General features: G+C 41.9%; 2 protein-coding genes across 2 annotated transcripts in view; both read left to right on the top strand.

Annotated features, from left to right (window-relative positions):
- Positions 1-15,609, top strand: part of LOC111868088 — a 27,194-nt gene extending 11,585 nt beyond the window's left edge. The window contains exon 4 of the mRNA XM_023858473.1: positions 15,442-15,609. Within this exon, the coding sequence (XP_023714241.1) occupies positions 15,442-15,609 (168 nt within the window). The remainder of the gene's footprint in view (positions 1-15,441) is intronic.
- Positions 15,610-15,612: 3 nt separating this feature from the next.
- Positions 15,613-16,092, top strand: LOC111868087 (histone-lysine N-methyltransferase SETMAR-like). The gene has a single exon (XM_023858472.1). The coding sequence runs from the start codon at positions 15,613-15,615 to the stop codon at positions 16,090-16,092; it is 480 nt and encodes a 159-aa protein (XP_023714240.1).
- The last annotated feature ends 201 nt before the right edge of the window (positions 16,093-16,293 follow it).

Below are 16,293 nucleotides of genomic sequence, written 5' to 3'. Positions count from 1 at the left end.
AAATCATAACGTCCTGTTCTTTGAAATTCTATAATCTCATTACATATCTTATCAGGATGTTCTTTTTTGGCCCTGTCCGTGGCTCTTTTCAATACATTCCTCAGTTTCCTGTATTTCCTCCTGCCTTCTTCATTGTTGACATTCTTCCATTTCCTTCGCTCATCCATTTTACTCATCATCTCATGTGTAACCGATGGTTTTCTTGCTATCTTCTCAACTTTACCAGCCAAATCACTGATAGTATCTAACATGCATTCTTTTATATAGTTCCACTGCGCTTCAGCATTTCCGCTTTCACCTTCAATTGCACCGAGTTTCTCTTCTAGGGTCTCTTGCACGCTTTGTCTTTGAGCATATAACTTCTCCAAATCCCATCTGGGTCTGCGCTTTCGAAATCCTATAATTTTCTTCAACCTGGTTCGGAACTTGGCAACCAGTAAGTTGTGGTCAGAGTCAATATCTGCCCCAGGAAGCGTCTTCACATCCTTCACACTGTTTCTGAATCGATGTTTCACAAGGATGTAGTCCAGCTGATGCCTCCTCCAATCCCCAGGTGCCTTCCATGTGTAAATTCTTCTCTTTGGCTTCTTGAACCAAGTGTTGGTAACAATCAATCCATTTCGTTCACAAAAGTCAATAAGCATTTGACCTCTGTGATTCCGTCTTCCTAGTCCATGTGATCCAACAATATTCTGATATGGTTCATCTCCAACAATGCTGTTCCAGTCTCCCAATATGATGCTGTTTGTGTCTCCTCTTCCATCTTCAATTTCTTCAATTGTGTTATACACTTTTTCCAATTCATCATCTTCATACTCTGATGTTGGCATGTACACTTGCATAATCAATATATCTACCGGTTCCGCCTTTAACTTCAGAGCAATAATTCTGTCATTACAAGCAATCTTCTTAACAACACTCCTCACAACACTTTTATGCACCACTATTGCCACACTACTTTCAGCCCGTTCACCTCCGGAATTATACACTGTATAATCACCACTTCTTATTTCGCCTTGTCCTTTCCATCGCACTTCGCTGACACCTAGAACAGACACCTCATTCTTCTCCATTTCCGTTTTCAAATTCTCCAATTTTCGTGCTTGTTTGAAGGTCCTGACATTCCATGTTCCAATCTTATATCCATGCTGTTTCTTCTGATCTTCGCACTTTTTCTTGTTGTAACGCCTGCATGACATTTCCTCTAGAAACCTCCCCCCCCCCGGAGATCCGATTGGGGGAGTAGTTTACCTCCGGATTGTTTTGCCTCCAGGGGAAACATCTCGCATACGCGGTATCTCTGTTTTTGGAAAGAGACTATCCAGGAAAAGTGGTAATGTTGTAGTTTTTCCATTTGCTTTCCACATCGCAGTACAGCAGCCGTTCAAACCACTCTGGTCACGCCTGCTGCTATACGAACTTGAACCATCTCGAGCATCATTTGCTCTGTGACAGTTGCATATGAATCTATAAATATTTGCTATGTATAACGTAGAACACTACATGGTTGTCAATGGAGAATGTATAACACTTGCAAAAAATTGTTTAATGAAGTGCGAGGCAATACTAAGAATGTCAGTTACAAGTAAGAAGAAGAAAGGAAATAAAACACGAAAAGAACGTGGAGGTAAAATGTAGTAAGTAGTAAAGACGCAAAAGAATATACTCCGAATTATTAGTATGCAATAAACTCACAATGATATTGCATGTAATTATGAATGTGTTACTGATTCCTGCCGATAGTTGGCTCTACCAAGAACAGTGTTGTGACGGCTGGGACTGTACTTCCTGTACCACTCGCAGGACAGCGCATAGGTCGAATGGCAGAAATGCCATGTCAACCGGCGTGTAAGCGGGAACATCAGAAGCAAATTCTACTTCTTCTTGGAGAACTGGCCTGCAAACATCTGGCTGAGGGAAGCTGAGCGTGCCTTGCAAGTGATCTGGGTTATTAGTGTTAATGAAACATGATACGTTAAGCCCAGTGATACTATTCTATATATAGATAACCCCATTATCTATAGTGTCTTCTCCAGTGTTAGGTACTGATACTGCGGTTGATGGATCCACCAAGAATAGTGTCTCGGTAGTCATTTCCAGGAAACTTTCTTGAAGACCGTGTATAATATATTTGTTTCAGTATTTTATGTTATAGTTGGATTGTGAGTGTGCGAAATGAAGACAGTAGCACACAAGAAGAACATTAACCGAATGCAGGAGATGATGTTCTACACGGCGTTACAGCCAAGATCGTGTGTATATCATTTTATTCACTTTTACACGGTTCTGTCCATTGTCGAACCCAGGGCACAGAGGTGAACAATAAAGTTGTAACCCTTGAAGTTTGACATCGAAATCGAACACAGGTCCCATTGATGGCATAATCTTGCTTAATACGTACAGGGGCAACTCAGCAGTCAGTCTCAAATTGTATCACGCATTTATGAATGTGCGCGGATCATATAACCCGGACAGTCTATTACATAGGGCCCAGCATTACCCAACTGTTGCTGTTATGCAGCTTGTCACGTGTCAGTGTTAATTTGAGGCAGCGTGGAGCAGTAATTTGTTCCTGGCCTTCCAGCCAGCATAACAGTTCTTCGAGCGAGACCGCAGTACTGCGTGCTCCCATTTTCTCCATCAATTCTAACAACAAAGACAGAAGCGCTTCTAATTCTATGTATTTTACGTTCATTGGAAATCATTGGAAATTTCGGATGGTGCTAAAGAGCTTAAGGTTTCTGGATAGCAGAACCTCTTCTAAATTTCTTCATGAACGCAATTTTGATATTTTAGTTCTGTTCCAAAATATTTGAGCTAATGTTACGCCCCTGCGACAGGGGTGGATTGGTTGTCTCACCGCTGTCACCAATGTTACACCGTGGTGAGAGGGGGCGTGGAGGTATCCCCCTCTGTCACCCAGTTTAGTATGCTGCCACCATCTTGTTCTGTCAAAGAAACTCAAATACACTTATCGATCGCTTACGTCACTAGTCCTGGCTTTAACTCGCAATTCGCCGAAGCTTCGGGAGGGCTGGAGTCGTCAGGAAGGAGGGCAACACTTGAGGGAATGCTAGGTTTAATTAATATCACAGCGCGTGTCTATCCTACTCTATTCACCTCTGTCACTATATACATAATATACACACTTTGCCCACTTTTGTCAGTTCGCATTACATTTGGTTATGACCCTGTAGTACACACATTAGTTCTATCTCCTGTCACCCTGCTGTTGGGTACCCAATACCTCTATCTATCTCTCTCAGTAGACCTAGTCCATCTAGTTTTCATTTTCTCTCCCTGGGGTTTGCACTCTAATATTATCACACTTAATGTTCATGGCTATATGAAGTTGGTTCACTTACTTGATCTAAGGAAACAGACGCTCGCCATCACCAACCAGCTCCTACTCATTGCCATCACTCTCTCGGCGATATCCTCCGGCTGAACTCTATGTCATTTAATAATATTAAAAAGTTTTTTGATTCATTTCTCTAGAGTTTATGTACCCTCTTTTAGCTGACTCGTTGTGTTCCGGGGGTGTATTCACCCGCCCATCCTGACGTAAATTTGGGTCGGTGTGGCCCACTCATTGGCTGTTTATCGTAAGGGGGTTGGCTCTTTCAGGTCTACCGCCCTCTCCGACTCAGCGTTTTCCTCATGTCATAGTTTTATGACCTACTTCATATAGCTTCTTCCTCAACGTCAGCGTTATTACGCTGTCGTGCTAACATTCTGATTACTAAGCTATTGCCTGTTACACTTCTTTGCAAACTCAAGCTTCCTGGTACGTTTCATCATTTCTGTTTCTTAATCTTAAAGTCTAGATACACTTATTCCAAATTTACCCAAAAAACATATCTACTTGTACATAACCCTTGCGCCATTACAGCTAATAAGACTAGTACCGCCACTAATAATAATATCGACCGCCTCTTTGGTCTAGTGGTCAGAGTACCTGTCTGCAGATCCAGAGCTCCGGGCTCTATTCTCGGCGCTACCAGATTTTTTTAGAAGTAGTGGGTCTGGAACGGGGTCCACCCAGCCTCATGAGGATAATTGAGGAGATATTTCAACGAAATAGCGGCTCCGGTCTATAAAACCGAAATTAACGACCGTGTTCTTTCTTGTAGAATAATTATTGTAAATACAAAAAAGGCCTAAGCAATGCCCATCCGGCCTTCTGTAGCACATTCTTATAAACATCTTATTCTATAATAGCGGTAACCCCGCGATTCTTAGTATAGACCTTAATTTAAATCTGAGAGCATACTGTTAATAATCGGTACAATTACTTCTTTTGCTTTTCTTACATATCTATTTTATTGTATATATAGGAATGTTGTTTATGAAGTAACCGGCGCCTTTTAGAAATCTTTTTTCTTATAACCTTAAGAGCTCTATAATTGACTTTGGGTACTCTTTTTAGCTATTCTCAAGCAAAATGCCCATGAGTGTTGCCCGTTGGTCCTCGTACAGTTTACAGCCGCCGAAGATATGTTCCTCCGTTTGCAGCCCATCACCACATTCACACTCGGCCGTGGACAGTGTTGAATCTGTTTAGACTTGCTTTAAGATTGGTGTGGCCTGCTTTCATGCGGTTTATTGATACGAAGGCGCGGGGGTTTATTTTTGCCTCTCGGAACCACGGAGACGAGCCATTCCTGTAGTACTTTTCAAAGCAGTTTTCTCCTCTGTCCCGTTTGGTGTTTTGACAAAAACTGTGAAATTCCTATTGTCTTTCTTTATCCACTGCGTTTTAAGATCTACAACTGGTAATAATAATTGACTATCTCTACCTTCTTTGATTGTTTGCTTTGCCTCCAAGTCGGCCCTCTCATTAAATTCAACTGCGCAGTGCCCGGGGATCCAGTAAAATTGGATTTGTTTTCCTCGCGATTCCAGTGTCTCTATTTTATCTTTAAGCATTTGTGTTATGTGCGATGTGTTGCTCATTGTAAAGGAGTTACTAATGCCTTTTAACACGCTTGCCGAGTCCGAGAAAATCATGAAATTTTGCTCCGAGTCTACTTTTTCAATGATTTCTAGTGTTTCGGCAATTGCAAGGGCTACCGCCGTGAATGTTGCGGCTATCTTAGATATTCTGAATTTTATGCTACGGTCATATTTTATATCTATTGATACGAATCCTACGAATGGTTTGTTCTCCATTTTTGAGCCGGCCGTGGCGAAACATTTGCTGGTTCTCATTCTTTCTTGGAAAATTTTTTGAATTCCTTATTGTGATGTGCTTCCTTTATTTGTCTTCCCTCATTGAAAGATGCCCTGGCCTCGTAGAAGAGCCTTCAGTGTGTGTAGTCGAAAGCCGGGGGACAGTTCCCTAATTGGATTAAATGCCCGAGAGTAGTTGCCTCTTTGTAATATTCGCTGATGAGGGGTTGTTCATTCTCTCCTATCCCCGGGTTGTCAAGTAGAGCTAATAGTTCTTCCAGCCGCTGGAGCATTGGATGGCTGGTTGACGTATAACACCTGGACACATAGTTCCTTCTAAGCTGTTTGAATCTGCTAAAAATTGGGATTGCTTTGGCTTCTGCTAGCATTATATTGGCCGGGGTGCTACTCCTGTTGCCGAGCGCTCCGCGTATTCCCTTATATTTTATCTTCTCAAGCTTCTGTGCTTGTTTCTTCTAAAGTTTATTGAATAAAAATGCTCCATATTCCATCCTCGATCTTGTAAGTGTCTTATAGTCTCATTAAAATTACGGGGCCCACTTCACACCAAGTGTGTTTCATACGGTTCACGATTTTCATCGGGGTTTCGCATTTCATAACTATTGCGTTTATTTCGTCCTCCCAGTCTACATTAGATTTTAAGTCCAGACCTAAGATTGAATTGAGTTGACCGAAGAAACCTTTCCCCTTGTACCGTGATCTCCCACTCTCCATCCGCTGTCCCCTTTTTTAATCGAAGATAAACAGTTGCCATTTTTGGGTGGTGCTATTTCCAAGCAACTCTCCTTCAAATAAAGTTGAATGCTTTGTATGTTCTTTTCCATTTCCGATATGCCAATTCTGCTATATCTGTATAGTGTCCCAAATTTGGTATTGGAAATTTAAGTCATTACCTAAGTGTCTGGGGACTTGCGAAAAGCGTTTCACAGTTATTACAGTAATCTGTCAACACCTGGACAGGCAAATAGGTTAAGAATGTTGATGATCAGCAAGTATGTGTACCGCAGTAGCAAGAAGCTTGCCTCACTAGGCCACTGGAGTATCGTAATATTACCGCATACACAGCGACGAGACGCCAGGGGTCCGCCCACAACCACCGATAATAACCAATTAGAACCTAACTTTAGGAAATTAGAACACAGAGGAGGAGTTAACTACCCTCTGTCGTCAACAGCTGAATTAGCAAATTAAAACTATAAATTACCGAATTTCGAGGGACTTAGGATTCGGATCTAACACAGAATATTGAGTTGTCAGCCGAAGGCTCTACCCAAAATGGGTCTGACGAGTGCTGGAAGTTAGCCTGCATCTTGTATTACAAGTAAGTCTCTTTACTCATATCAGCCATGTGGTTTAATAGTATTGTTGATAACAGGGTTGTTGAGTGATTTTAATGTGTAACTCCAGTGTACCCGGCGAGCCCTTAGGGGAGGATACTAGAACCACGTAAAATGTAATCGCCTAGGATGTTAGTCAGGCAATAAGGGTGTTATAGTGTATGTGTCAAGGTTACGGTTAGCGTGTAGAGATAAATATAATATGTGGGTCAGTCTGTATAACCAAGGGTGGATTATGTTAAGAGTGAGACCGTACGAGGGATAGTGTAATAATATATATCGAGTAGTAAGAAATGTGCAGGAATAAGGATTATGTTAACGAAGAGGACTTGTATAACCTCATTAGTCAAGTCAAAGAGAGAGAGAGGCTCAAGGCCTCCACCCCTGAAGGTGGAGAACTTGAAGAAACATAACGTGTAGTAAAGAGACTATGTAGTCCCGACTGAAGGTCAGTCTTTGTTGATAGTGTAAATAATGTAAATATCAATGTAAATAGATAGAATAGATAGAGTAGGATGTACCGGGGATTGTGATTCACCCTCCACAACCACCTTCCTCGAACCATCCAGAAGATCCTACCACAATGAGAGTTGCAACAGCAGCCGAATGCTTAAGAGGTGCTAGGAATAGACAGGGATAGGCTCCTGCCACACAGGCAGAGTTTGGTAGCCATGATATCAACGCCCCCTTAAGATATAATAATAAAGTGTAATAATAATGTATTACGTTGCTACCTGTAGACCATATGAGGAGTGTCAAGAAGGGGCTATGACTATAGGTCAGGGGGTAGTTCCCACGATAGAGAGGACACATAATAGATGGTGGCAGCTTTTTGAGAGAAGGAAACCCCGAAACAGGAGAATCCTAGCTAAGGGTGAGCTAGGAGTAGTGTGTTAACTCCTTACAGCATAGCAGGGGTGGCAAGGAGGGGTACCTGCACACCCTCGTCGTCACGACGTTACAAGTGGTACCAACGTCGCGACATAAGAAGTGGAGCCGAGGAGGGATAACTCCACGCCCCCTGCTTGCGGCATTACAATCTGTTAACTGAATAAACTGCTGCGTCGTCTGTCTATTCCAGGATTTTGCAGTTCTCATTGATTTTGGATTTCAGTTTTGCCATGTAAAGTGAATAAAAGGTTGGACTCAGAACACTACCCTGGGGTAAGCCTTTGTATGTCCAGTCTTTGAGAACCAGCCCTCCATGTATGTATGTATTATGGGAGGGGGTGGGTTTCCCCATGCACTTAGACCAGTTATTGGTCCATTGTGCGTCCCCCTGTTAATTTCTACTGTCGCCATACTCTACCGGTAACGGTGCATGCCATCAGCCCCCGTAGAGCCAACGAAGTCGGCCCCCGGTACCTTGATGATTCCCCCATCCACCAGAGGCATTGGAGACTACTTGGGCGGGAAAGGGCCTGTAATTTAGCTCAGAGGTCTTCTAAAGATATGAGGTTCTTTTACGTGCCGTAAATCTACGACAGGGGACACATGGCTTTAAGTCCCTCCCGGGGGACTTGTTCCCTGAATTTTTCCGCCCTTAAAAATTCAACCACCTCCGCCGAGTTTGAACCCGCGTACCTTCGGTCATGAGGTGGGAACGTTACCCCTAGACTACGGAGGTTGCTAACCAGCCCTCCATAGTTTGCCTCTAGTTCCCTCGCGGAGACAGGTTAAAGATGAAAGCTAACAGGATTCCCGAGAAGCCCACTGCCTTGAGTCTACCCATCAAAGTGCCGCAGTGGACGTTGTCGTATGCGCTTTTAATGCCAAGGAATAGGGCCGACACCGTGTTACGTTCTTCAAACGCTTTTATTATTTCAGTCATTATTATTATTATTATTATTGGAGGGGGTGGGTTTCCCCATGCACTGCGACTTGTTATTAATCTATTGTGCGTTCCCCTTTTAATATTCTACCAGTCGCCATGCCCTTCCAGTACTGGTGCTCGCTATCAGCCCCGTTCTGCCAGCGAGGTCGGCCCTCTCTGGCAGTGGTCCCCGATACTTCCCTATCTACCGGAGGAGTTGGAAACTACTTGGGCGGGAAACTTTTGCCTAATTTAGCTCAGAGGTCTCGTAGAGACATGAGGATCTTTTACCTGCCGTAAATCTACCACACGGGACACGGCTTAAAGTCCCTTCCGGAGGACTTTTTCCTTGAAATTTACCGCCCTTAAAAATTCCACGACCTCCTCCGGGTTTGAACCCGCGTACCTTGAGTGATCAGGTGGGCACGTGGGAGGCCGCTTATTTGAGTCGTTAGTATTGCTAGGTTGTCTGCAACCTTTGTTTCGCCGAAATCCATATCGTGTTACTGAGAACTTCCGTTTCCTTTCTAGCCACCAGGAGATGCGCATGTTTATCATCCGCTCTAATACCTTGCACACGCATGATACCATGGATACAGGTCTTACATTCGTTTTGTCTCTGGAGATAAAAATGCTCTATATTTTTTCCAGTCGTCTTGCTCTCTAAATATCGTTGTAAATTTCTAGCAGATCTTCTGAAGCTTCATTTAGCAAATTGCGAATTATGGCGTAATCTATTCCATCCCGTCCCAGGCTCGATTGGACTCCGAGGTTTTTAATTGCGAACTGGAGTTCTTGAATTGTGTACATTTGAATCCAGGAATGGACCCTGATTATCATGATCGGCTACCGGAGTTTGATTGTGTTCATCCACATCTGAGAATAGCTTTTCAAAAGTCGTTTTGGCGGAATTAACTAGTTCTACTTTATATTCGTTTTCCCTTTCCGTCTTGTTGAGTCCATATTTCAGTCTTTTCACTCTATCCCAAATGTACGATGGATTCATGAATTTATCTGTTCCCTCGCAGAAAGTTTTCCAATGCTCTTATTTGATTTCTCTCAGACTAGTTTTTGCGATAATCCCCTCCTTTTTATATTCCAAAAACGTCTCTTCAATGTTACAGTATTTCCATTTAAGCAATTCAGCTTTTCTGATTCTAATTACTGTATCGCATTCCCTGTTCCACCAAACACTCTGATAGTTTCTCCCTATTTCCTGTATTTCCTTGTCCTCCATTTCCGAGGTTGTTTTTGTTTTTTATTTTAGGAGTGGTCCCTTCTAATTTCCTTTTAATTATCTGGATAAAATTATCATACCTTTCCTTTAAATCCTGCTCTCAGTTCCACTCGTCATGCGTTTTGATTCCGTGATATTTTCTTTAACCTCTTCCATGAAGACAGTCCAATCAGCGTCTTTATTATGCAATCTAGAAGCCTCTTTCCTGTCTTTCCCTGGCTCTGTTTTGCCGTTATCCTCGATGAAAATTGGATAATGGTCGTTATTCCAAGGGTTTGTTCCAACCTTCCAGGTGTATAACAATGCTGATCTTGGATCCACGAAAGTTAGGTCGAGGGCTGCCTTGGATCCTGTGACATCGGAGATATGTGTCTGGGAGCAGTCATATAGCAACGTGATGTTTGTTTCCAATTCAGTGATGCAATGGTACAGGTTGCTGCCGGTTGTACAATTTGTCGAATTACCCCATGATATCCATCAAAGACTTTGCCAATCAAGAATTTACCTTTTAATTGTGCGAATAATTTTTTTCCACACTTTCAGCTCGATTTTCATGTGTGGCTGCTTGTAACATGACACGATTAATATTTTATCTGGGCCCGTATATAGTTCAATTGCACACTCTTCAATTTTGCCGTCACCGTCATATAAACCATTCTTACGCGAATATTTAAGTTTGTTGTTTCTAAAAATGGCAACTCCACCCCTTGCCCCTTCGTTCCTTTCTTTTCTCACCACGTCAAGCCCTTTCAGGCATACACTTTCTGTTTCACCAAGCCAGGTGTCTGATAGCGTTATGACATCTGTGGTTTTGTTTCTCTGTTGTAATTCGGGGAATTTGCTTCTTAGGCTCCTAAAGTTCCATTGAACTATCTTAATTGGTTGAGTTCCGTTGAATTTTATTGTAATGCTGTTCGTGAAGCTCGACGGCTTTCCACAGATGTCTGACCATTGCTTTAGAGTCCCCGAAGTTTGTCACTAGGTTGATTGTCGTCAGCAATACATTATTGACTTCGTGCTCCATTTGAATGGACTCCAACTCGTCTAAAGATATCTCTGACATTGTCTGGTCTTTAGACCTGTTCCTTTGCTCAATCTTGTTTGAACTCGGGTCAGATGTTTGAGTTCTGCTGTTATCCATGACTTTCTTCCATTGCCCTCTCCCTGGTTCCATCCAGTCAGTTGGCTCGGGACTTTATTTTTTCGTTTTTCTCAATATTATCCCATTGCTTTCGTCTCCATGGCGTTTTGAGAAATGGGAAGTTCCTCATAGGCTCAGCGTACCCTCGGGGGCTTCCAGCAACTAAAGTGAACGCAGGTTCCACGGCCAGGGTTGTGACCATTTTTCTACAATTTTTCGTGCTTCCAAAAATTCATCATTTAAATGAGCCATGATTTGATTAATTTATTTCGCTTTTTTAATAACGGGGCATCGCTTGCTGTTTGCTCTGTGGTCACCGTTATAATTTAGGCACGTTTTAATACAAGACCCTTCATATTTTGCCAAAGGAAGAAAAGGGGGGACGGACGGAGGAACGCACATTTCTGCTTCATGTTATGACATTCTTCAAGATTTTGATTTCAGCTTTATTTGACAGTAGTTTCAGGTGTAACACTCCCAGACAACAAAAACTCTTTGACAATTTGTGAACCAGAAGTGACGGCGTCTCTTAATGTTCCACAGAAATTGAATTTTATAGATCTCTAACGGGGGAACTGCAAGAATTTTTAAAAAAGATTTGTTCAGAAAATTAAGCCTTCTCACAGTCAGATAAACAACATTCAGAATCTCCGACTTACAGAAAGCGACTGAGAAAATTTTTATCGCAGGTTATGCTGTGAAGTAACAGAAACCATAAAAGCACATTAGATCAACTGATTCTTTGAAATTCTCGTACTGAAGTGTGTCTGACTCTTAGATTTCGGATACAAAATACGGGTGTTCTTGAAAGAATGGTGGGGTTTCAGATACATATATATTTCGTATTTCTTGCCGTGTACAATCATAACATGCGTCAATCAGAAGCTTAACTGTCCAAATTTTATGTGCATCCATCAAAGTGCCTCTGTGTGCGCATATTTCGTTACCCGGCACACATCAATGAGATAGTCCTATTCCTGCCACACCCGCTGCAGCATTTCAGGTGTGATGGTCTCCACAGCATGATTGATTGTTTCGTAGATCCTAGAGTGATTGGGGCAATGGGGGTACATAGCCCATGTCCTTCACATACCCCCACAAGAAGAAATCACAAAGAGTTATGTCCGGGGACCGGGGTGGCCACTGGAGACAGGGGGCATTTTCACCTGCAGCACGTCCAATCCATCGTTTGCCTAACTGTCGGAAATGTAACTAGAAAAGAGTGTGGTATACAAAATGAAAATTAAGAGCCATGTTATGAATCCGTATACGTTTTGTTTTTCATCAGCAAGAACTGACGGAGATATACGGAAATGAAATCACACCATTCTTTTAGGAATATCCTGTATATTACTGAAACTTTCCAGTTGCCGATTATGAATCGTTATTGAAATCATTGAGACGGTATTCTAATTCTCTTCTACTGAAATATGAACTATCGTCTGTTTTTTCGAAATAAATTCCACAAAATAACATTACGAACTGTTTAATCTTCCATCGCCTAAAACCTGAGTACAACATTACCAGAAGTCCCAGTATTATTTGCGTGATCATTAAACGCTCCAGAAACTAGTGCATCTGTCAAGCGGTCATTCTTTGCTTTGAAAATGGTTCATTGGATGGCTGAATGGATTGATTCTTATACACAGGACTCTTAAGTACAAGTAATCACAGCGCGACAATTCACAAATCACCACAGCACTCGCTAAGCTATTTACAAACTGCTACATATGTCTTCAACTGTTCCCTGGCAACGGCTTTTAAAAGCGTAGATTCTTCAGCTTCGCTTCCTCAGGTCCTCTCTGCACAACCCCCACACAGAATTCAACTGAACTTTATCCTTTCTTAAGGTATCTCGACGTGGACCACGTAGAAACACACTCTTTCCATTGTTTTAGTCCAAGTGTTGCATTATTAATATATTCTGCCTCTTCTTTCATTCATTCCTTCTACACAAATAATCTTCTGATATGCCACCAATGACTGTACGCATCCTTATCCAGCCAAACCTACCAATCAATATTATAAAATTCTAGCATTTTAAATATTCTAAGGAAAGAAAAAATCAGAAGTTTCTAATTGTACTGAATATCATGCTCTTTTTATAACAGATACGAGTGTGGTTACGTAAGCATGGATATGGTTATATGACAGACTGTGAAAGTTAGGAATTAATGGCTGGGCGTGAAGGTTTATAAAGAAGTTCTACATATCAAAATGTAAGTTCACTTATTATTTCAAGGTAAATAAGAGTTTAATTTCTTTTGTGTAGGTTGTATACTTTACAACAAGATCTGATTAATGGTATAATCTCACACTAACAAGTTAAATAAAAAAGCCACCAGCTTGATCAATATTAAGCAAGATGGTATTTCCAAAATTGACATCAATTTATATACCACTTTTATGTTCATTGAAAATTAATATTGTGACATGTTGCGCAACGGAGGACCCCCACCTCCCCAGCGGTACGTGGCGGTAGCGTAGCGCTCTCGTTACTATGGTAATAGGCGAGTCATTGCCTCGCCACTCTGCCCACGGTGACGTAACATGCAACGCGCGGTGACGTAAGACGGCGTGAGGTAACAGCGTTACTAGGCTATACGCAAACACTGCGACGTGGCACCGGTTCCTACTGTGATGCGGCACCGCTTCCTACTATAACGTGGCACGCAACGACGCTGTTGACGCGGGCAACAGGTAACAGCGAACGGAATAAAAGCCGGCTGAGCAGTAAGCGTGAGTTAGTTGAAATGTGGCCGTCGCCGAGTTCAGTTGTTGACGAGTTAACGTGTAGCCGTCCCCGGAGAGAGTTAGTGTGTGATCAACAGTTCTTGAGTTACGAGTTATGGACGCGTGTGTGATAATCAGCGATAGTTCGTAATAACTGAGAATTAATTGGGAGTGTGTAACACAGTGACACTTATATAGCTCCCATACTGTGAAACGTGTAGACTGCGGACAATAGAGTGAATTGAATATTGCGAATAGGGTTATAAAGTGTGAAACCCCGCAACAGTGTTGTAATTAATTGTAGCCGAGATTTTTAGCTTGTTAAATAAACCAATTAACGATCTCTACGGAGTATTCGGTAAGAAAACACGTTACACTGGTGTCAGAAGTGGGATTTGGACTTACACACGTGACCAACAAGATTCGAACTCGAAAAAACATTACAATATTTTTTATGCCAAATGCTATTTGTACATTCATTCTTCTTCAGCTAGTATGCATTCAAGCTGCTCCTGCATATATTGCAATTTATTCAGGAGTGTGAAAGAGCAGTTGCTGCTTTGAAGTAACTGTGGATTAAACACTTCATATGTGAAATGTAACCGTTCCACTGCTACGCAATTTTTTTTAGGTAATCAACTTTATAAATTTGAAAGCGTAATTGTTAAAATGAAATGCAGTGAACAAGGGTAGTGAAACATGGTCAATTCTTGTATGTAAGAGAAAGCGATTTCTCAAGCTTACAACAAGAGACAGGAAGACACCCTTCAAAGGTTTATTAGTGAGAGCTGTGTTAAAGAATAGAGTAAAGAAATCCTTTGTAAATTCATACTTGGCAGTTTCTACATGCCATAACTTAAAAAGAGTGAAGTTTTTAGGGCCCAAGCGACGCGTAAGCATTTGTCACTTTCTGACAGAAATACGTTGGAGTCAAAAATCCTTAAACGCTTGTAAGCTTTAAGCGGAGTGGAGGAATATCTAATTAAGATACTCCTATTTTTCAAAATTAGCCAATCACTAAAATTTAAGGGTGTGACAGAGCAGTGACGCTGGTGAAACCTGGAATTGAAGGTTTGAGGAAGCGTCATGTTTTAGCGTCAGTCGGAAGCCAGGACTCGTAAGAAACAGACGTAATTTCTGCAAACGGGAGTAGGAGGAATCAGACGTAAATTCTGAAACCGGGAGGCGTGAGAATCAGACGTAAATTCTGCAAACGAAGGTGATAGAAACAGATGTAAATTCAGAAACAGTGAAACATAAAGGTTACTGACATTGAAACTGTATAAAAGTGATTAACAAGTGTTCAATATAATTCGTCCAAAATTGAGATGTGCTTGTGATTTGTGGTGTTAATTTATTCCTTTCGGAGTTGTGGCCCGTTCAAGGCTCTGAGATAAGAGGTACTCAGCTCTACCAAAACAACAAAACCCCCTCCTTTTAAATTAACCCTGAGATATTTAGCAACAAGAAAGAAGAACCTACTAGAGGCGACCCAGCGTGTGAGAAAGAAGAAGAAAAAGGTAGGAGGTGGAAAAAAGGGCGGTAAGAGAGAAGTGGCGCCCAAAGTGTGAGTTAGCAAGCAAGGAGCGAAGAAAAAGGGCGGTAAGAGATACTATCATGAGTATTGAACGTTTGTTTCACTCCTTCTAGCATTTGATTTGCAATACAAAATAAATCTCCACAATGGAAAATGTCCCACCTTCAGTCACACATAAGAACTCTGTTGTAACTTCTGAATTAGAATGGAGTTTCAACCAACACTTCTTAACTCTGACTGCTACAGAGAACATACAGGAAAATGATACATGGGTTAAAATGAAGAAGGAACATATTCTTCAGTGAGTAAATCTACAGAACATATTGAAAGTGTACTAATCCTTAAATGCAAACATGGTAAAACTTCATATGTATCAGATATCAAGCCCATTACTTGAAGAAGGAAAAGGTCTGTACTCAATGTGTGACCCATTCTCTCACCATTGCGCAGAAGCAGAAGCATGTGAAGACATGTCAACAGTTGCTGCAGCTGTATAGCACAGATCTGGCGGAGTTCTTTGAGCATTTATTCACTGTCAAAGTGGATTCTGGCAGGAGACTCCAGAAAAGAAATGCCAGTTCACGGAGTGGAAACACGCTAGGAGCCCTCCTCAAATAAGTCATGAGAGGGACTATTCGTCCAGAAGCAAATGGCGACTTGTTCTGGGATAAGGAGGTGATCCTTCTGTTGAATTGGATGCCCCCCAAAACGACCATCGACAGTGATTGGTACTGCAATTCACTGTGCCAACTCCGCCGTCATATTCAGCAACGCTGCCACGGAAAATGGGGGCGCGGCATTCTTCTCCAACATGACAATGCGTGGCCACATGGCAGTAGGCAGACCATTGCCACCCTGGGTGCTCTAGGATACACCGTGCTGCCTCATCCGCCATACTTGCCCAATCTTGCCCCTAGTGACTACGCTCTATTCGATGAAAGGAAAGACATCATGCGAGGTAAGTCGTTCACCTCCAACGAGCTTCAGGCAGATGTCCAGAAGTGGCGCCGGGATACCTCCAAAGAAGGGTTTGCTGTGCAAATACGGAAACTGCTAGAACGATGGCAAAGGTGCATAGACATTGGCTGGGAATACTTCTAATATCATCTGTATGTATTTTGTTCTAAAAATGGTTACTGTGAAGAAAAAACATTTAGTGTCAATTATTTTGTAACGCCCTTAATAAGTCAATAACCTGAAATTTAACCAATTTCTTATTTTTCTCAGAGGTCAAAACAGAGATTTGTTTCCTAACTGCAATCGGCCAAATTATATTTGTAGCAGTGATGTAATCTGTCTTTC

This window comes from Cryptotermes secundus, unplaced genomic scaffold (genome assembly GCF_002891405.2).
Source record: "Cryptotermes secundus unplaced genomic scaffold, Csec_1.0 scaffold1140, whole genome shotgun sequence".
NCBI classification, from domain to species: domain Eukaryota; kingdom Metazoa; phylum Arthropoda; class Insecta; order Blattodea; family Kalotermitidae; genus Cryptotermes; species Cryptotermes secundus.
Note: the sequence above shows the minus strand (reverse complement) of the source record. Positions and strands in the feature narration are given on the sequence as shown.

Bases quoted from the DNA above. Each gene is read 5' to 3' on its own strand.
- LOC111868087 (XM_023858472.1), top strand. From the start codon at position 15,613: ATGAGAGGGACTATTCGTCCAGAAGCAAATGGCGACTTGTTCTGGGAT.